This window comes from Zonotrichia leucophrys, chromosome 1 (assembly GCF_028769735.1).
Source record: "Zonotrichia leucophrys gambelii isolate GWCS_2022_RI chromosome 1, RI_Zleu_2.0, whole genome shotgun sequence".
NCBI lineage: Eukaryota > Metazoa > Chordata > Aves > Passeriformes > Passerellidae > Zonotrichia > Zonotrichia leucophrys.
The window spans coordinates 8,465,330-8,487,457 of NC_088169.1; the positions used below are offsets into that span (position 1 = coordinate 8,465,330).

General features: G+C 43.0%; 1 protein-coding gene across 1 annotated transcript; it reads right to left on the bottom strand.

The window, feature by feature from the left end:
- Window positions 1-5,553: 5,553 nt before the first annotated feature.
- Window positions 5,554-17,691, bottom strand: ATP6AP2 (ATPase H+ transporting accessory protein 2). Its single transcript, XM_064706571.1, has 9 exons — window positions 17,577-17,691; window positions 14,820-14,950; window positions 12,520-12,642; window positions 10,653-10,748; window positions 10,340-10,477; window positions 9,988-10,041; window positions 8,485-8,634; window positions 7,357-7,473; window positions 5,554-6,610 (listed from the first exon to the last, which is right to left on the bottom strand). The coding sequence occupies exons 1-9, from the start codon at window positions 17,653-17,655 to the stop codon at window positions 6,416-6,418; spliced, it is 1,083 nt and encodes a 360-aa protein (XP_064562641.1). The 5' UTR covers window positions 17,656-17,691; the 3' UTR covers window positions 5,554-6,415.
- Between the last annotated feature and the right edge of the window lie 4,437 nt (window positions 17,692-22,128).

The window sequence follows — 22,128 nt, forward strand, 5'->3', positions numbered from 1 at the left end:
GTCAGTATTTAAAGACTTCCGCTTTTTAGATTATTTTCCCCTCTGCCAAATAGTTAATTTAGGCTACAGTAACCAATTACTCCCACACAGTGCTGGAAATGATGGCAAGTGGGACTGGTTTCACCACTTCCAACAATCTGAATATTTCAGCAGCTGTGGAATTTTTAAAGAATTAGGTCTGTGGCGTGGAAGTGGCTGAACCCAGGGTGGAGAGTAGAAATAAAGGTGATTCCTGTGCTGATGAATTCCTGGGGACCTATGGATTAACAGGAAAAAATCATACCAAGAAACAAAGCAAAACCAAAAAGAATAAGAAAAATAAAATCAAAACAAAACAAAAAAGAGGGGGAAAGGGAGCAGAGGAGGAAGCAAACTGCAGGCTGGTTGTTTGTGCTGCTCCAGTCTGGACAGTCTGTCCCAGACAGGAAGCTGGTCTCATGACAAGATCATGGCTGCAGCTGTGACATGTCAGGGGCTGCTTTCCAGAGGGATGTTCCTGGGATGCAGTGGTTTGTCTGGCAGCTGTCCCCTCATCAGGAGCACAGGAGACTCCAGCTCTGCCCTGGGATGGCTGGGGAAGCAGAGCTGGAGGGAGCACTGCCCTGAAATCACTTGTTAAAATGTCAGGTTTCTCACTGCTGTTTGGGTCCTGGGGGAGTGAGGAGTCAGCCCCTCTGACTCCCTGTGTCTCCTCTTTAGTGCTGACTCTTCCATTCCCTTGGATAAAACACAGCACTTCAGGGACAGAGGTGAAATTAAAGTGACCCTTGTGCTGCAGGTTGGCACTGGGGCTGTAGCAGTCCAACAGCTCTATTTGTGTCCTGCCTATTTTCCTAATTCACTTGTGCTTATTTTTGATGGATTATTTTGTTTTTCAAAGACATCTTCTGGTCAGCATCACCTGTGGGGTGATAGTGGTATAGGCACAGTTCCTGCAGATTTTTTTCCTCGACATCTTTTAGGTGAATGTATTCCTGTTCATCTTCTGAGTTTATAAATCCTCATTTTTACAAAATATTGAGCATACTTTTTTTTTCAGTCTCCTTTAAAATATGGAAATAGCTTAACAATATTTTCACTTTTTATTAAAAGTACTGTTTTTAATGGGGGGGAGGAAGCTTCTCCCAAGGTTTCATTTGTAAAGACCCATCTAACACCATGTGTGTGCATGCAAACATGCAGGAAGGAGATCAAAACCATTTCATATATAGAGAAAGCTTATCTTAGTTTGTGCTTTTTCCAGTTAAGCCTCCTCACCCCATCTGCTTCCCTGCATGACTGACAGCTGATTGCACTTCCTATTTCTAGCCTGTTTTCCTGTCAGGTTATCCAGAGCTGCTGCCATTTGGGTGCCAGCAGCTTTCCCTGGAGAACATGACCCCGTTCAGCCATGGAGCTGAGCCTCCCTGCTCCCAAGGAATCCACCACAGCTTGGACACAGCTCCCTGGAGATTTCCGGAGGGGAGAGCAGCACATTCACTGTGGGGCCGAGGTGGTTCAGCTCATCTGTCCCCAAGGAGTCAGAGGTGCTCTGGAGGTGGCAGCTCTGCCATGGGTGGCACTGGCAGCAGGGTGTGGCTGCCTCTTGGCTCTGCAGCCTGCAGAAAAGCTGGGATGGGCTCATGTAAAATTATTGGTACAGCTGTTTTTATTAATTTTTCCCTCCTTTTTTTTTTTTTTTTTTTTCTACAGCAGAGTCTAAAAGTGACAGAAATAGTTAAGAGCTGATTTTTTTTTTCTTTCCAAGCTGATGCTGTACCACAGTCAAGATTTTGATTGATCACCTGCTGTAGGGTGTGCCTGGAGCTCCCATTTAGCTCTCCAGTGTTCCAAATGCTCTGACTGATCACTCAGGTCTTGCAGCAGACTTTTTTTAATATCAATTGCTTGGGTGCTTGGACCATGCCACTGTAAAGAAGTATTTAAATAGAGGGGTTGATCAGGTGAGCAGATTGGCAGCACTGAAGTTGTTCAAGTCTGTGCCTTTGCAGTGCTGCCCATCAGCTACCAGCTAAAATATTGTGAATTTATTTACCTTGGTCACTGCTTCTGTGTCTCTGGCTAATGAAAAGCATATGCTGACTAGATTAAGGACATGCAAATTTGTCATCACAGATTCATGCACTGGAGCATAATTAAGTGGAATTTGACTGCCTTTGTGATTTTGTGCAACCATCAATTTTGTTCCCCTTATGAAACATTGTAAACATTTTATGATGTGTACTCATGCCAAGAACTTAGCTATGTATTTTTGTTTATGTTGGGTGGCATCAACAACAACACTCAATTTGATTGCCAGAGTCCCTCAGTGTGAATCCATCCTTCAGCAACAGAGGAAATTCTGTAAACTCTGAAAGCATACAAGCAAGGCAAGTCCCTATTTAAGGTTTGGGTTAGGTCTAGATGCTGTCCTCAGCCACTGTAGAGTACAGATGCAGTACATGCCTTTTGGACCTGTTCTAGAAAATAATTCATGGGAGTTGTTACCCAGATCCAGGAGAATCTCCACACTTCCAGAGCACTGGAAGTCCCATGCATTGCTGGTTTTAGACAGCCCCATCTCCTGCCTGCCACACACAGACACCATCTGTAGCAGCTGCTTTTGCAGCAGTTCAGGTAGGAGAGGGCACTGGAGCAGACTCTTGGATGTTTGGCTTTGTGCCATCCATCAGTTTCTGCTCTATTTGAGAGGAGCGTGGCCCCCTGGGCTTTCTGTCCCTGTCCCTGTCCTGGGCAGGCAGGACACATTGCACAAGCCTGGGCAGGAACACCAGGGTGGTGATTTCACACCACGAGCTCTAGGAGCCCTTGAACATTCAGTTCCTCCACAGCAATGCTCTGCACTAGTGGCACAACAGGACAGGAAATAAACTTCTGGGTTCCCCATTTTTTTCAAGTTTCCTTTGTTCTGACAGATTTGAAATCGGATAGTTCCACTTTCTGTCTTCCTTGATCTTGCTCCATTTCTGTCCTGCAATACTTGTGTGGAAATGTTCTCCCTGCTTCTACAAAGATGAAAATTCCTAAGAATATGGTTCAGGGCCTGCAGAGGAGAAAATATAACATGCAGGAGGAGTCTCAAACCCTCACTTGAGAAAAAAAAAATTTTTTTAGAGAACATTTGTGACTTTTAGCTCAAAGCACTCATTTCACCATAGCCAAAAATTGTGTCAGTATAGGATACAGACTGTCATTGTTTCGGAGGGTTTTTGTTTTGTTTTGAGGGATGCTTATCTCCTTACCTAGACTCTGGCAGGGTGCTTCTTAGATCCATGAAGAGTGACCTATAAATCTCAGCAATCACTTGCCAGGTTGCTCAACATTTGCATTTCAATGTCGTTTCTTCATTTCCACTTCCTTTTTTTAGACATAACATTTACACATTTCAGATCTGCTTTAGGCTTCCCTTGCCTGTGTGGTGCTACAGCTGCAAGAACTCTGAAAGTTGCCATTCCTGCCACAGAGAAGTCTGGAAAGTTGATGCGGGCACAAAGGCTGATTTTACCTCTGTCAGGTTTAGACTTTGGGGCATTGTCTAGAAATAGCAGCATACTGACTCTTCAAAGAGCCCTCTGTTTTATGGCTTATTTTCTCTTTTTAACCTAAGTATCTAAAGCAACACTCAATTTTCAGTTCTGACTCAGGATTCTCTCCTTCTTCAGAGATTTCAGCACTTTTGAGAACAGCTTAGGTACACCCCAAGCCAAAAACTGGACAACAGAAACACCAAGGAATGAAGAAGACCCAGTCAAACACACATCACCCTTTGTGCCAGTGACCAAGCTCCCAAAGAAAAACTCCCTTTGGCTGTCAGATCACTACTCCTGCTGCAGTTGCATCCCAAATCCCCCTGACAGCACTCTGTGGAGCCTGTCCCAGCCTGGTGGAAGCTGCTTGCTGCCAGATATTGCAAAACAACCCTCCTGCCCTTCTCACTTTGGGCACACAGGATCCCAATACCAGCTGTTATTTATTTTCCTTGCATCCCCTTCCTGCCTTGGCTTCTCCCTGACGTCTTCCTTCCTTCACCTGACAGTTTCACTGCTTTCATCATAGTTCTGTGCACAAAACCTATGATTTTTGCCATATCACATAAATATTTTTACAATTTATATTCTTGGAGTGATTTTAAATTTAAAGAGAACAGTCAAGAGCAGGTCTGGCACTGTTGATGGCACTTGCATTCTAATTAACTTAAAATTAAGTATGAAAAGGCTATTCCTGTAACTGCCTGTTTGATTAGCAGTTATGTACAATATTGTTGTACAATAAAGTGTGTCTGGCTTTCCTAACTCAAGCTGAAGTACAGGGGTTCTGGAGTGGCTCAAAATGCAGCCTGTGCTGCACAAAGCATTTGGTATTTAAGACACAGCACACATGACAGTGCCCAAAAGCACCTTTAGTACCAGCTGGAGGTCTACAGCCATGAGAAAGAACAAAAGTGGTACTAACAGGAGAAGTGGGAATTGCAATTTGCCCTTCAAAGTAGTCTAAGACCAGCTTTAAAAAGTAAAATTGAGAGCCTACAGCAGCAGCTGGGAGAGGGCTGACATGCAGAGACCATCTCAATGGCAGGTCCTGCATTAAAACAAATTCTACACTGCCAACTTCACACTGACTGAAATACAACTGTTAAATACTTACCATTAATTAGGCAGTGCCTCAAACAACCAGCTCCTGTAAAACTCTGTACCAGTATCTGAAGTGGACTGCTAATCTGAACAAACCGCTGAATCCACAGAATTGTTATTTAGATACTGCACTGGGAATATTTAGATTCTGTATTAGCAATAAATCTAATCATAATCATTGACATAATCATGTGTCCCACTTCTCACACCTGGCTGAGAGTCTTCCCTTGCCTGCTCTGTCATGGTGTATCACAGCATGTTCAGTAATTACATTCCTGTCAGAGGAACTGCCAGTGCAACTCTTCCTTTCCATCTACTGGTATCAATCATCCAGATTAACTTGAAATGCCATTAAAACTAATTTCAAGTGATTGCAACATAGACTGAACTGGATTTCTTGGACTCAGGTAAACCTGCAATTTGCCCATTTCAACCTGAATCACTGTCCAGGATCTCCAAGACATGAACAATTTCAACACCCCCAATTCAGACATTCCCAGTAAATGAGACTGATTCAGTGAGAACATATTTTCTGGAAGGGGAACAATTATCTCCTAACAGCAGGGAAAGTTCAGCACATTAGAGGGCAAGATGATAAAAAAAAGTAGTTTCCATTCATGCTGCTGTAAGTCTGGAAGATCTCCTTTTTCCACAAGAGCAAATGAATTTCTAAGGAAGAAGTCATTCTAAAAAAGACTCAAGCCAGAGATTAACCACTTGTTTCAACTACACTCACTATCTGGTTTAGGAAAATTCACACAAGACTATTTTTCTTTTGAAGGACAGTTTGAACTAAACTGCTGCAGCCTTAGGGCCAGTGTCACACATCAGATGCTGCCACACCTGCCCTGGTCAGCTGAACAAATCCTAAACAGAAGTATCCCCACCTACAAAGCCACAAGGAATAAATGCATTCCAGAACAACTGTTCTTTGTTTTATTGAACGGTTGAAGCAGGACTATAATCCAGGTATACTTAAATCAAGTGTTGGTCCACTCTTATCATCAAAAAGAACTGATTTTTTTTTTTTTATAATAACATCAACACAAATGGAAGGAACATGAAGCATCATAACAGGAACTCTCAACTGTGACATTAGACCATGACCAGACTGGTGCTGCTTCAGGATTTGCAGAGCAGCCACACCAGTGTCAGTCACCTCCCAACCACTGAAGTCCTGGGGAAAGGATCCTTCTGTGTACAGCTCAGCTCGGAGCCATCAGCATGAGATCAAAATGCATTTATGCTACTACAGTCCTAGGCTGATAGAAGTACTTCTATATTTAGTCTTTTACTGAAGAATATTTACTATCCTCTCTGAAGTTACATATAACCATTACAAATATTTACATCAAACATTTACAGCTGGTTCATAATATACAACACAACAATTTAGCTATAATTTTTGATCTTCCAGTGCAAAAGTTTCAAACAATATGTTGCTATCATAATTTCAGTTTATCTGGTTTGCACAGGCAGAGGCAGTACAGGGCATTTCAAAAACTCATGTTACAAGATAAAAAAAATGGAATGATGTCACTTTAATAACTATTACTCTGGGGAGTGCTGTTTTGGTTTTTTTAAACAAGCAGATTTCAATTTTTAAATCCCATCTGGTGCTACTACTAACATTTAAAATAGTCTTGAAAGAGGGAAAAAATACTTAGAAATAAATACACCTTTAAAAAACTCCCACAATTAACCATATCAGAACATTTGTTTTCCACACAGGCTAAAGGAGACCTTGCTCTTCATCATCTTCCTGTGCTGAAATATGGTGCAGCTCAATCCATTCTTATCTTCTGATTTGTCATCCTATAAATAATGCTGTCATAGCCAGGATCCATGTTCCACAGGTTGTAGGAGATAACTATCACAGCTAAAGCAAGACCTATCATCATCCACAGCACAATGTTGAAGATTACAGAGTAGTCGTAGTTGTACGGATAGGCAAGGTTGTAAGGATTTTCATTTTTACTCTGCAATAAAGAAAATATTTATTAATTTAAAGTGAGCTTGCACACCAAACATCTTGACACCATCCAAAGTCTGACAAGCTAAATAAGAGAGATGCACTTTTGTCTAGACAAATCTGATGCAAGGGCACAGAATGCAAAAAAGTGATGATGTGAGCGACATCAGTGGAATCCAAAAGAAGAAAGTGACAGGAAAATGAAATCCAAAGTCCTGAACCTGGGGCAGAACAACCCAGGTGACAGCACAGGCTGGGCTCTGAGCAGCTGCAGAGAGGGACTGGAGCTCCTGGAGGACAAGGGGAATAGGAGCCAGCAGAGCCTCTGGAATGACACAGGACCAAGGAAAAGTTGTTTTCCCACAGCTGGGAGGCAGGACTTGCCTGCACTGGGGAGACAATACAGAAAGGCGAATTCTAACAAGGCATAAGGGAAAGAGTTTTCACTATGAAAGTGGTTAATGTAAGAGAGGCTGTGGGACTTCCAGGGATGGACTTTCCAAGAACTTGGCTGGACAAGATCCTGAGCAACTTGATCTAGCTCCTAAATTAGCCCTGCTTTGAGCAGCAGGTTGGACTGGATGACCCCCAGAGGCCTCCCCAAGTGAAGTTACTGAATGACAAATAAATATTCTGTACCCACATCTAAGTCATAGCCAGTATTTTAGTGCTTAAAAAGGTTACACTCAGGTGAATTGATACACTTTGGATCAGTTTTAATAAATGAGATGTAGAAAAATGTGGCTCTACTACCTGTGAAGCCTGGAGAATTGAGCGGGTCTTCCTTGAGAGGGGAGAGTTAAACTCCTTCACAGCCACCACTTCTACTACTGCATTCCCACCATAGAGATTAAACATCTCATCTGCAAACTGGAAAAGAAAAGGTGGTTTAATTGAAAGCCTAGACTGTAGCCAGGAATTAAGCACAGTGTTGTTAGCAAGATGCAGTAAAATAAAAGATGTCAGCTTCAGGAATAACTATGGAAAATTATAAAAGTTTACACTAATTTAGAATTTCACCAAGTGTCAGCCTTCCCCTGGTTTACAAGGCCTTTTCAAACCCTCAGTCACTGTTCAGCAGACTGTGGCTTCTGCCTGCTTTCTGGGCTGAAACTTAATCTGCTATTCCTTTTACAAAAGGCCCATCCCCACATCATTGCTAATTGTGTGTCTGTCAGTTCCAACAAAATATTCAGGTTCTCAAACTCCCACTGGGACCTCAATATTTTAATCAAATGCTAATATGTCTAATATTTAAATATATTTGCTTAAGGTCAAAGAGGCCAAAGAGCAATGCTTAGAGAAAACAAGTACTTGGCTTAACAAATTGATGGTTTTGAATTTTTTCATCACACTTTGGAGGCTCTCAAAAGTGACTGATCTTAATAACAATTTAACTAATGATTATGTAAGAGGTTTTGAAGAATTTCTGTCTTGAGCACATTGATGGATGGACAGCAGTTATTTTAAAGTCTTGGAAATTTATATGTATATAGCTTTGTGAGCAAAGGTAAACTAACCACTGCATCTTGGGATAAAGATATTTCCAAGAGCCTCTTTTTGTAAGACATTCTGCTGCTTTTAAATGCAAGGTGTTTGTTTAAGAAAAACAAACATATCAAGTCCTGTTGATACAAGGTTTCAATACACCCCTACTCCTTTATTCAAAATATCTAAACACATTGTAGAATCACACCAACACTTTCCAGAGAGGCAAATTGTAACATTCAATTTTATAACTAAACAACAGCATTTCAAAAACCAAACAGCAAAAAGAAGCATTAGGCAAGCCAACACTAATGAAGTTACTTCTTTGTAATTAAAATAAAAATTATTTTCATAGTATTACCATGAGTTTTGTTCATTAGGCAGACAATATACCTTTTGCAAAGAGTCTACAAGAATTTGAGAAGCATCCTTGAACTGTTGAGAGTCTTCCCCATATCGTTTCCCAATCTCTTCCAAGCCAGAGAGCTCCAGGGAATAAAGGTCTGGAGAGTGATCTTTGGCCAGGTGCTTGTGTCGAGACAGCTTGGGCACAACATGGAGGGCACAAAGAAATTAATTCACACACAGGTTACTTTAAAAACACATCGCACAAAGTCAATTTACTTGGACTAATCCTGTCTCACTTTTTACAGTCATATTCCATAATCAGGAAATGGAATTCTTGCCAATTTAACTAGAAGATGTCCATAATTGTTTCTTTTTTTAATTCTACAGAAGAAAGCAGATTATTACCTGGATGTAACCTCATGTTAAAACAGATGCTACATAATAGAGAGCTGTGCTAAAAAGAAGCAGAGTACTTATTGACATCAGAATCTTTGTTCTGTAATTGCCATGAAAATAAAACTCAGAGAAAACAAAACCACATAACTACAAGACTTAGATACTAGCATTTCCTTGTCTGAAGCTGGCCCTTGCAAAGCTCAGCAGGTTGCAACTTCCACCTTGTGTCGTCCACATACAAAAGTAATTTATTTGAGAAGTATCTTCCAATATTGAGAAAATCCAACTAATACAATCCAAATTATCTCAAAGGACAGTAGTGACATTCTTGCATTTCTGCAGGTGAGAAGATGCAGCACTGATATTTGCCTGCACAAGACAACAGCCTCTGAAAACAAGGAATTTAATCCCATCTTTCCAACTACTTAAACTGCAGCATTTCTAGCCTGCAAAACAAAACCAAGTTGTTCTACGTCATTTTCTCAAGAGCACCATTTGTCTCCACTAGCCCTTTACCTAATGTGAATTTTTGAGTTTTTCCACAATTCTTCCTTTCACTTCAGTAGTTAAGAGCTGCAGCTTAAAGGATACACAGAAAAAAACCAAACCAAAATGAAACAAAAAGACCCACACTTCACTGACCCACTAAAACAAACCCTAAACCACAGCAACAAGACAGCAGCTTCTTAGTAAAAAGATCCTCAGAATTAAAGATGCTCACCCCTCCACTGGAGCACTTCTACCACCATCACTATTCATGGCACAAAAGTCACTCCAGTCTTTTCAGACAAAGTGATATTTTGAAGTAAAATGGTGGACAGGGCAAAGAACATGTTCTTAACTACCATTATACTTCTCGAGTTAGACACCAAAGAAAGCCTCAGCAAATTCTTCATTGAGTATTTCAGAACTGCCCCTGTTCTGACCAAACACAACACAAAAGAAAACTACACATGATTAAAGCTCTCATTCACAATTGCAGTGATGGGGCTGGTACAAAGAGAATTCATTATTTAAGCTGATGGAACCAGCTGATGACACAACAGAATTATGTATCATTGGTGGCCACATATCCTGGCTACGGCTTCTCTATTTTAAAGTTCTCTGAAGTTTGTGACACAAAACAGGTGAAAATGTTTCAAAACACCTTACCAGGCTTGCAATATCACGTAGGACTTGAAGTTCTGACAGAAAAAGCAAGTCAACCTGAGGGGAGAGGCAGAGACAAGTATTTCCTTTGATGAAACCCAAGTTAGGGAAGTCTTGTTTTGTTGCAAGTATTTTATAACAGTTGTCTGCTACATCAGAACACGCTAGAAGGAAATAACTCTTTCAATAACATTACTTAGAAAAAAATGTTTGAATTCAGTTAGAAAAAATTAGGAGTGGGCTCTTAGGCAAAGAAAGAGGGAAGAAAAAGCAAGAAAGGAGAAAAGCACAAGCTAACTAAGAATACTATTTAAAAGAAGCCCCATAGAAGTTCCCAGGGCTGGATGTGCTTTACCTCGTTGTTCCTGCTGAGGGAGTTGAGGGGCAGGGAGCTGAGGATGGAGCTGTCCTGGAAGAGGCGGCTGCGCAGCTGGCGCAGGGTGACAGAGAGATCCTCGAACACGGCGTTGGCCTTGCCCACCATGTAGACCCTCTGCAGGAACAGCCATGGTTACTGCCAGCACTGCCTCCTGTCTGCTCCTCCACACACACACCAACCAACACCCAGCCACAGTTTCATGTGATCCACTGGGTTTGCTGCAGCCACACAAGTGGAAAGAGGATTCCCCATTTGGGACACGTGGAACCAGGAGTGAATCAATGCTCACCTCCTCACTGGGGGCCAGCTGCAGCACCACGGGCGTCTCCTCAGAAAACAGAGTGTGGATGGCATTTGCAACACTGTCCAGACTGAAAGGAACAGCCTGGAAGACAAAGTCAGATTTTTGGGTTAAACAGGGGCTACTTGCTGGGATTCATAAAGTTAAAAGGTTTTGAGAAAATGGTTAAAAAAGGCAGGCCTCAGGCAGAAGTTTTGTTAGCATTGCACATATACAGCAAAAAAGTTTTCTAAGCAGTAGACATGACAAATAACAACAGACCTCTGTAAAATTGGCTTATGGATTGCAACAAGGTTATTTAATGTATATCTTTAGAAAGGTAGTATGAATGGATCTCTGTTCTTTGTCTTTGTTTTACCTACCATTATGTGTGTTTCATATGATTGGATAGAATTCTTGTCAATATGTGTTGCTCTATGTGTGATTAGCTGAAATCTAAGCCGAGATGGTTTTATGCTAGGCTGTAATGTCACAGCCCCTTGGCATTCCCTGTGGATCAGCGACTGTTAACATTGTGTCTCCATTGTCTAACAATGTGCTGAGACTGATGTGCTGAATAAATGGCTCCTGTCACTGGTCCAGATGCCCCGGCTCCGTTCGTGATTGTACATTGTGGCCGCGGCACTACCGATCTCAACAAAGACAGAAAAGTAAAGGGATGCACATTTCCAAAGTGATAATAATTAATAAGAACCTTTGTGCAAAACAAAACATCACCTGTGTATCTATGAACAGACACTTTATACTCTGAAGAACTCCAAGGGATCATGACTGTGAATTAAGAGGATTATTTAGGCTGAGAGTAAAGCCTTGTTTATCAGTAAAACAAGACCAACAAATATAGAAGCAATGCAAAAGGGAAACAATCTCACAGCAAATGGAAAGTTATGAACCACAAAACACTGATGGGTGAAAATATACCAGCAGAAAGACCAAGTGCTGAAACAAAAAAAGACACATATAAAAAACCTACTAAAAATAGAAAAAATGCTAGCACAGTATAGTGCCATTACTGGCAAGCAAACAGAACTGTTTTTTTTTTATACACTTACTTGTGGGTTTTATTAAAAAAAAAAGACACAGAATGGCACATTTCCATTCACTACAAGTATCCTATGGCAGAAGAGGCAACAGTATAGATTTAAACCCAGGAAATTTTAACACAAGAATGAAGTTTTTTACTCCAAGAGTGGTCAAATACTGGCAGAGGCAGCCCAGAGGTCATGGAGCCTCCATTTGTGGAGATGCTCAGATCCTGACTGAACACAGTGCTGTCAGCCTGCTCTGGCTGATCCTGCTTGATCAGGGGCTGGATGAGAATCTCCAGAGCTCCCTTCCAACCTAAAGGATTCTCTGTTGCTGTAAGAAGCCTGAGAAGCCTTAGAAAAATAGACAGTGTCAGGTAAATGTAATGTGTGTTGGTTTCTTCTCAGTATAATAGAATGGTGTTTCTAAGTGCTGTATTTCATAGTCAAGTACTTGAGGAAAACTCAAAAGACCACTTACAGGGCAATACAGTACATCAAAAAATCAACTCCATATAAAATGGTATCACACACTCAGCTGAAGCAGGAAGCTTAACAATTCTGATTTCAAAATCTTAAGTTACTGTGGGTAGAAGTGGATTGGTAGAAACATAAAAATTAGCTGTCTTTCAAGCAGAGCATGTTGAACTGGAAGCCCTGGCTGTACAGAATCCTGACTAGGTTATTGATCCATCAGTTATGGGGATGTGCAAACTTCCAGTGAAGCAGGAAATGAGTGAGCACCAGGGACTACAGAGAGAATCATGCACTTGTCACTGGAGCACAGGAGTCCCAGGAACCAGGTGACAGCTCCAAAGGTGGATACTCACATTCTCAATGGGGTAAGAAAACCCTTTCACAGGCAACTTGTCCACGCCCTTCACTGTCACCAGCACGGTGGCCTGGGGCCGGTGAAACAGATCACCCACGCCCAGCCCGGGCCAGGGGAGGTCCTAGCACAAAATAACAAAAACAGTTACATTTCACAGGCAAAGGGAAGAGTTCTTCCCACTATTAAAGCAAAACAACTTATTATCCTGTTAATGCCTCTGTGCAGGACAGCCTATTGGAAATTTCATGGGGAAGTAAGTTAATGCTACACTGCTTTCATTTTGAGTAATGCCTCCAGTCAACCACAAAGGAATTGTTAGTTTAAAAGCTGCCAGTAACTTCATAGCAAAGTTACACTAAGAAAACATTTTATATGTAATGGATACATGAGGAGTTATTTGCCATAATTAAATTATAAATACTTCAATCTGTATTTAGTAAGTGAAGGCTGAACTTAAAAAATCCAATAACATCTTCATATTTTCAGTACAAGAAAGAAAGAGGGTGGAAAGGAAGGGGAAGAAAGGGACTTGTCAATCACAACAGGCAATTAAACTTAAATGTACAAATTTGCACAGAAATATTAAAAGATTTCTTAGTAGCTTACTACAATTACAAATCAGTAAGAGCACAGTGGAGGCTACTGACTGGTTTATTCAGGTACAAAATACAAATACAAATTCATCTGTCTGGAATAAAGGTAAACAGATTTCCCCATCTGTGTAAATGACATAACTGCCCTTTTTTTGAAAGCCAAGTTAATTGCATTTTAAAATTAAATGTCATTAACATTATGATTTGTATCACCTCACAGAAGCAAAGGAAAAACCTTTTAAAACATCATCAGGGACAACAATGGGGTTTGGTTTTGTTTTCCTTTAACAGGGGAAGAATATTGAATGACTTTCTGAGAATTCCCACTGTAATGCACTAAGAATTCCAAATTCTCTCCAGTGGCCTTGCTGCAGTGTCAGTTTATGCTCCTGGACCACACTTTGATGTGAGCTGCAGAAGCAGTGCCTGGGCTTTGCAGTGCTCCCCTCAGCAGGGCTGGAAGCTGCCCACACAGTGACCTCTGCCTTAGGGACAGCTTTCAGGAACTCTCAGTTCAGGGCTGAACTGGATAATCAAACACTTCTCCCTTGGCCTGCTTCTAGGATTTGAATTAACAGTAACAGAACTGTTTCTAAAGGATGCTACAGACCCATGGCAACAATTGAATCCTGAGCTGTGGGAAAGGCACTGAGTGAGTACTGGAACACCCTTTTCCATGACACATCCCTGGATGACCAGGATGCCAAATGGACAGAACAGGTCCAACTCCGCTGTTTTTCTTGGTGTCTTTATGTGCGACACACACAATACCATTCAATATATTGGTAAAATTATCAACATTTACTCCTTAGTCATACTACAAGTTTGTTACTAGTCTGATGTCAAAAAAAGTCGAACTAATTGATAGGAAGGTATTTCAAACTCCAAAACACAGGCTAAGCAGCCTTGCATTCAAACCAGCCTTATCAGACCTCTGCCCTGGCTGATGTATGGAAGAAATGAGAGCTGGCTGCCCTCACCAGCACTGTGAGAATGCCTCAGGCTGCAGATCTCAGTATCTGGCTACATACAGACACTGCCAAAGATATCTGGCTATTACACTTTCATCTACTGCTTCAACAGCCACTCATCCCTGCTGAAGCCCAGCAAAAAAATTCAGTAGGCAAGATGGAATCAATCCAAGTGCTCCTGCTCATGTGCCCCACTTTAAACACTGCTAAAGTTATATTTGAATACTTAATGTGGAGAAACACTACCACAAATCACATTTCCAAGGTTTTGGATTATTTCCTAAGTAACCAACACACTTGTTCTAACTCTGCTCAGCAGACAGCTTGCTGACCTGAGAAAATGCCTGCCTTGCCAAGCCATTCTCAGTCTTGAGATTACTCAGGAGCAGAGCCCTACGGAGAGCTTGTGTGCAAGAAGTGACAGTGGTCCCACAGGTTCTCAGTTTGTGACCATGGATGGGGGGATACAGCACACAGCTAGGTCTCAGAGGAACCGAGGAGCAGCCTCTGCAGGATTCCTTTTACAGCTGGTGACTCAAATTAGCCAGCCAGCACAGCCTCTGGCTGCTCACATGACCCACACAGCTCTGTCCTGGAAACCACCTCTGTCCAGTCATGCTTTCCTCAAGACAAACAGGGCAATATTTTATATATTCCAGCACATGACAGGAAAATTTGCAGAGTGAGCAGGTCTGTAGCTTAGAGGCATTTCACAATCAAGACCTGGAACTTACCTCTTCCACAGAAAAGCCCATGGTGAGGGCAGCAAGGTCCGGGATGCGCTCGCCCGGGATCGGCCAATTCCCATCGCGGAACGCGACCGACGCAGGGGAGCGCAGGATGCTGAGCTCAGCCCCACACACTCCTGGAACAGACACAGAGAGAGGTCAGAGTCCTGCAGGAACAGGGAAAACATATCTGAGCTTTCACTGCTTCTTCCTCCCTCCCATGCCCATCGGTTTATGGAAAGGCAGCAATGAGAACTGATCGTTTAATGCTCTGGAATACAAAATGGGGTTTCTGTACAGCAGTGACCGAGAATGAAGAGATCCATGTTAACAAAAGCAGGACAATTATTCCAACAACAGCACAGCCACAAGCAGCCTCACAGTTCAGACCTGGTAAAGTGAACTCTCACTGGAGCCAGGCAGACTCCAAAACCCTGTTAAACTCACAAAGCACCAACACAGCTCTGTCTGCTTCCAGGACTGCTTGGCACAACCCCTCCATTGGTGCAGGCAGCAGCCAGAGCCACTGAGCCCAGAGCCAGTGGAATTTGTCAGGGCTGGCTTAAACCAGGCAGGGCCAGCACAGCCTGGCTCCTGCAGAGCAGCTCTGGTGTCCCTGCTCTGCTCCTCCAGCCCATGACACCAGGAGAGGTTTGTCTGCCTTGAGCTGAGCTGATTGTGGGGAGCCACAGCCTGCAGCACTGGGGTTTCACTGCTCTGGGATCCCCTTCACTCTCCTCCCCATTACCTCAACAGCAAAGCTGACTAAAAGCACATTTCTAAACTGTTTTGTGATGACAATAATTTACTGCATAATAAAGTCAGAAAGGACTCCACAGAAATAAGAGAGGAGCTTGTTTCAACCTGGCTTCCTGTCTTAAAGTCACTCAGGCACAGCTGCAATACTGTGTGCACCAACATTTATCTAAATACATTTTGAAACTTGTTTGAAAGATGCACAATGCAAAATTTCAGGCACATGCTCCCCAATGAGCCATCTGAGTAGGCTGCCACCAGAAAACTGATTTGATACAAGAAAATCAAGTAACAGAGTCATAATTGTTTGCAGGCCTGTATGCTCAAGTTCTAATTATACAATGAATCTGACTGCATACCTCAAAATTACAGGAATAAGGTAACTGTGTAAAGAAAACAGAAGTATTTATTCATATGATCACTGAAAACTGGTTACCAATCCAAGCAGTGATATACAATAGTTGTCCAGGGAATCTACAAATCTAAAGGCCATTTACAAAAACAGTGCAATAGTAAACTGATGTGTTGTGCAGCTAAAAAATTCCCTAATGTTAATTTAACTAAAGTGACCTTGAAGATGCTGTTCCAAAGCCTGGCTCAGGATCATGCACACAGATGTTGACAGTAAATCTGAGCTATGTTATGATAAACACACCACAGGACAAAGTTCTGAGGTGCAGGCTGGGGAGGGGGACAAAAGGAAGGAAAGAGGCCAAACCAAGTGACATTCATGGAGCAGATTCAAGAATTTATTTCAATTGATGTGTTCCTTGGGTGGTCTGCTACCAATTTTAATGGTGGATCAACCCACATTTTGAAGGGCAGAAATGTTTCCAGACCAATTTCCTTAAGTAAGAATTTACAAAATGCCCACAAATCCATAGGATTTCACAGGGATGTCAGCCAGTCACATTATTTAGGGCAAACTGGCTTACCTAGGGCAGGATTGCTCAGGTGGATGGAATCAGAGCATTAACCCTTCACAACTGGAAGGGAAATTCAAGATTGTTGTTCAAGATTACAACGATTAAAACTAAATTTGAACTTGGGAACATCAACAGATTCCCTCCAATTGCCTATGGAATAGGGAACCTAATTCCTACCCTGCCAAAACTGTACCTCAAGTTCTCAAAAGCCTTTGTGAAGGCCAAGGGTTGAACACTGAATGGGAAATATTTACAGGGCCTGGAAGTGCCATCACGAGCCCTGACTCACAGATAACAGAGAGGCTGCAGTGACCACAGAAACAGCTCAGCAAAACGTGAAAATTCATACAAAATAACAAAATTATGTGTGTCTATCACAGAATCAGCAGAGCTGGAAGAGACCTCTAAGACTATCAAGTCCAACCATGAACCCAGGAGTGCCACTGTGACCCCAGTGCCAGGTCCAGATGCCCCTTAAACACCTCTGGGGGTGGTGGCCCCACCACCTCCCTGGGCAACCTATTCCATTGGCTCACCCTGGCAGGGAAAAATGTTTCCAGTCTCTGATCTGAATCCCTCTGTCTCAGCTTATAGAACTGGATTTTAATAGAATTTGTGCATAGTATAAGTTAATTTAATAAAGTAACACCCTACACATAATTATACATATGCATTGTAAAAATATACAATATATTATCTAAATTTATGTAATAATATTGTGATATAATTACGAAAATAATTTTAAATAACGAATTTACACAATAAAATTATAGGAACTTAAAATTTAATATAAACCAGCCCTCGGATTGAAAAGGACAGGATAAAAGCGTTCGAGCACGGTCTCCGGAGGCGGATGGGGGCAGGGAGCTGGAGCACAGTGACAGCCCCCGCTGCCACCCCTGGGTCTGAACCTGGCACCACAGGCACCGAGAGCCCCCCTCACCTTCTCCCCTCACCTTCCCCCTCCCCAGCACCGCGGCCCGGCCCCTTTCCCGCAATCTCCCCCTGCAGCAGCCAGGCGGCCCTGCCCGCTCCCCGCGGCGCTCCCCCGCGCCGCGTCGGGCCGGCCCCGCTCACCCACCGGCCACACAGGCCGCTGCCACCAGCGCTGCCAGCCCCAGGGCCCGGCCTGCCCCGCCGCACCGCCCCATGTCCGCCATCAGCCACCGCTGCCGGGCCGCGGACAGACAGCCGAGCGCCCCGCCCGCCACCTGACGGACAGCCGCCGCAGCCAATCGGCGAGGGGTTTACAGGGCGGGTGGGCGGGATCAGCAGAGCTGACCAATCGCCAGCGCAGCGCCGTCCCTGTCACGGATCTGAGCAGTCAGCTGTCCCCCAGGGGAGGAGTCTTTGTTTGAGTGGCGTTCCCACTTGGCCAATTAGATCGCGAGAGGTCCTGCACAATTTTCCTCCCGGCACTGTAAACCCAGAGGGAGCAGCGAGGAGGCGGAGCCAACTGGCAGCCGACTCAGCCAATCAGAGCTCGAGGGGTAGGGGGCTTGCTCCGCCCACGTCCGTCAGCCTGACATCGATGGGGCGGGGCATAACTGTGATTGACAGTCGAATGCACCATTCAGAGAGCAAGGCGGTGGCCCCAGCCTCTCGGCGGCCGTGTGGGGAGGGCAGCGTTGGGTGTGGGGCCGTGGGAGGCTCCTTGGGGTCCTAACGTTGACCTCGTCCTTCCCCTTGTCTATGCCCCTATCTAATTTAGATAATATATTGTAAATTTTTATAATGCATATGAATAATTATGTGTAGTATGTTACTTTATTAAACCTTCAGTGGTTTGTTCCTTACATTTTGTTGAGAACATCCCCAGTAAAAAATTCAGTGACTGACCCAGCCATGCTCATCTCACTTCAGCTGTCAGTGCCAGCGATAGAAACAGGCAGGTTGTGCACTTTGGTTAGTGTATGTGTAATATTCCTGTCATATGCCATGATCATCACAATCAGGGGAGGTGGTCCTGCTCCTCAGCCCTGTGAGGATCCCCTGAGGATCACCAGTTCTGGACACCAGGACAGGACAGACATGGAGCTGGACTGGGTCCAATGGAGGGTGATGAAGATGATGGAGGGACTGGAGCATCTCACTGAGGACAGGCTGAGGGAGCTGGGCCTGTCCAGCCTCGAGAGGAGAGGGCAGAGAGGGGCCCTGATCCCTGTCAGTGTCTGCAGGGAGGGTCAGGGCATGGACCAGGCTCTGCTCCGTGGGGTCCAACAATGGAACAGGAACTGATGGCCAGGAAGTTCCACCTGAACATGAGGAAGAATTCCTTCATTGTGCAGTGACCAAGCACTGGAACTGATTGTCCAGAGAAGGCATGGAGTCTCCCTCACTTGAGATATTTCAGAATCATCTGGACACATCCTGTGCCATGTCCTGTGGGATGACCCTGCTTGACCAGAGAGGTGGGACCAGAAGACCCACGATGGTCCTATCTGGCCTGACCCATTCTGTCAAGTTGCAAGCATTTCTTGGGATCTTTGTACATTTTTTGGTTCCAGGACCTCGATGGAGCTCTCTGCAATAAAGGCAGACAAAACCAGGCTTTGAGGATGAATTACCATGTAGGATGGGAGGTTAAGGCCTCTCAGTGAATTGGAAGTAAAACTGTGTTATGAGCACTTCAAATTAATGCTCACTAATTCCTGTCATACATGACAAAACCAGCACCACATAACAGCTTTTGTAAAATAAATGCAAATAAATGCTTGAGATTATCTGATTCAAAATAGTTGTTTTCTGGTGGGCTTTTTTGTCCTGGATTCCTCAGGAAGCAATGTGTGTGAGTTCACAGGAAATCCAGCAGTGCTAGAGAGTGTTTTATCTGCTTTGCTGGGACACAGCAGCTGTGTCAGATCCACATGGTAAGAATGTATTTATGTGCAGAATGTGCCAAGGATCACTACCCATACAACTATTTGGCCAGAGCTATTCTGCTCTGTATTTAAAAATTCCAGCCAGCTATAGAAACACTTTGAAAATGTGCCTGAGCAACATTTCTGTACTGGGAAAAAAAAGGTTGTCTAGAAGAATGGGTGAGTGGGCACAGGTATGCAGATAATAAAATGAAAGTGTGTTTACAGCAAACAGTATTTAAGAAAGTAAAGCTGTATCATTGCCACTGCCTCATGATAGTATATGACAATGGGCAAATCACTTAAACTCAGCTTTTGATAGGTGGCAATAACAATCCTCCCCTTGTCTGTGAGTTGTTTTGCATAACTTATGAGGAGCTCCTGCTCCTCCTGCTGCTGGGTGGAAACTACACCTTGAATATGAAAATCATGCCAGATGCATAGGGTGCTCTAAAACTCAGCAGCCAGGCAAGTTATGAGCCCTTCAAATTAATACCCACTCATTTCTTACTCTGTATTGCATGTCACAAAATCTGCACTACATAATAGCTTTTGTGAAATAAATGCAAAAAAAAAAAAAAAGGTTTGTGAGATTACCTGAATACTGTGGCAAAGATATGATCAAAATAAGTTGTTTCCTGATGGGCTTTTCTGCTTTCAGAACAGGATTAGAAAAACACATGGCAGAGAAAGCCTGGATCAGTGAGCAACAAAGATATTGAATGATTGCTTTTCTGTGAGCCCAGCTGGTTTGTGCGGTGAGCAAGGCATGATGATTTTGAAAAGATAGTATTCTGTATTGTAAACTGATAATGCTAGCACAACATGTAAACCCATGGGTCCTGGATTAGGGTTATGTGGGTTACCTTATTTTTGGCCTTTGCTGTCCCTTGGGCACTTGACTTTGCAAGTGCAGTGTGCCATTTACTGTGTATATTTTAGCATAACTTCACAAAGTTTTGCCTGTTTAGGAAAGCATGGTTCCTGCACCTTGTAGTCTGAAGTACAGAGGAACTGCAGGTATGCTTTGTCCTGCCCCTTACCCTCCCTTCAGATTGTGTCTACACCCAAAATGTGCATGGAAATAAGGCAAGGAGAGTGACTCAAAGCAGTAAATTTCTGAAACTGCTATAGGGCATTGGGTGGATGTGGTTAAATCTTAGATGAGAAGGTAGTGGGAACCAAGGATCATATGAGGGAAGAAGATTCTTCATCTAAATTAAGGACTTCTTACCAATGTGATGTGGAAAAGAAGGTGCCAGAGTGAATAAGACTGTTTTGAAAAAGTTATTTCTCTTATACCTGTTACTCTCTCTGTGTTTCATATCTGCTCATGTTAGCAATCATTTCAATTTTTTAAATTAATATCTTGACACTGTTTTCCATAAAGCATTCACTCTGAAAGTCATACCACAACAAAAGAGTATCATGTTATTTTTTTCCCTTTTGCAGAGGGAATTGTATTTTGGAGACTTTAGCATTTCACATTCTCATTTTCTTTTTCTGAACTCGTGGTGCTAGGAATACTATAATGTAATTCTAGAAATGGAAGAGAAATGAGAGTTCTGTATTTGAAGAGTCTTATATTCCTTCTCTGCTTCTCAAATTGCTGTTCTTGAAATCACAATGCAAACATGGTTTCTGAAGAATTCTCTATCTTATGTTTTCCTGTTCTCATCTAGGTTTCTTCTTTGGGAAAATAATAAATAGAAGCAATAAATTTTATTATGAAACAGTCAAATCTCACAAACTCTGTACTGGTTTCTAGTGCCCACTGGGTATATCTGTGTGTCAGTGAAACCCAATATAAGAGAATAATACCATCACTTTGGAGGCTGGCAGAGTTCTAGCTATTTTCTCTAGGCTTAATTTAGATCCCAGCTGTGCTTTGAAGAGAGTGAGTTTTGTAATCCTGTAAGCAATACTTGTGACAAAATCTACATGCGGTAAAATTCTTCTATTAAACTGATTTCATTTTGAGCTGCTGCTCAGGGCAAGTGAAAAATTGAGACAACATGCACATTAGGTCAGAAATAATTTTTATAAAGCCATACAGTGCTAGCAGCAGTCACAAAATCAATGTGCCAGCTGTAGGCAAAATACCAGCATTCCCTGGCTGTTTTAGGAGTGTGCTGTGCAGAAATGTCTTCAGCAGGAATTGCTCACCAGGCACTTGGATGCTGCCTTTGCCTGCAGCCCTGTCTGGACCAGCAGTGTTATGGGTGAAATGATGGTAGAAAAGGGAATATGAGGAAAAGGGTGAGTCAAAGAGCCCACATTGGTCTGAGCTGGCCTGCTGTGTGATCACTGGATTTCACTGTGTTACTACTAAATCCAGGCTGCTTGCTAGCAAAGTAATTGTCTCAACCATCATTTCCAGAATGATGCTTTAACTGGAAAATATTTTTCTGGCTGCTGTGATGACCGAGGCAGTTGTATCCTACTGGAAAGAATGAAATCCCAGTGCCAGGTGCCACTTGGAGTTATCAGCTCCAGAAGCACACGGGGGGAGCAATGCCCCTTTTGGTACTAGGATTTGCAGTCTCAAAGGAAATTTATACACAGAGGTTAAGCAAAAGATTCTAAAATAAAATTGAGCAAACAAAACTCTTTTTTCTGTTATGTTTTCTGACCCTGACACATTGGTTGAATGTAAATAAACAGTACAGTTGGGCAACCCCTGTCCTGGTGTGGTGGGGGAATGGGACAAAGGGACTGTGTTGGGCAGTTAGTTTGGGGGCTGCTGACATCCTGAGAGATGAGAGATGAGAA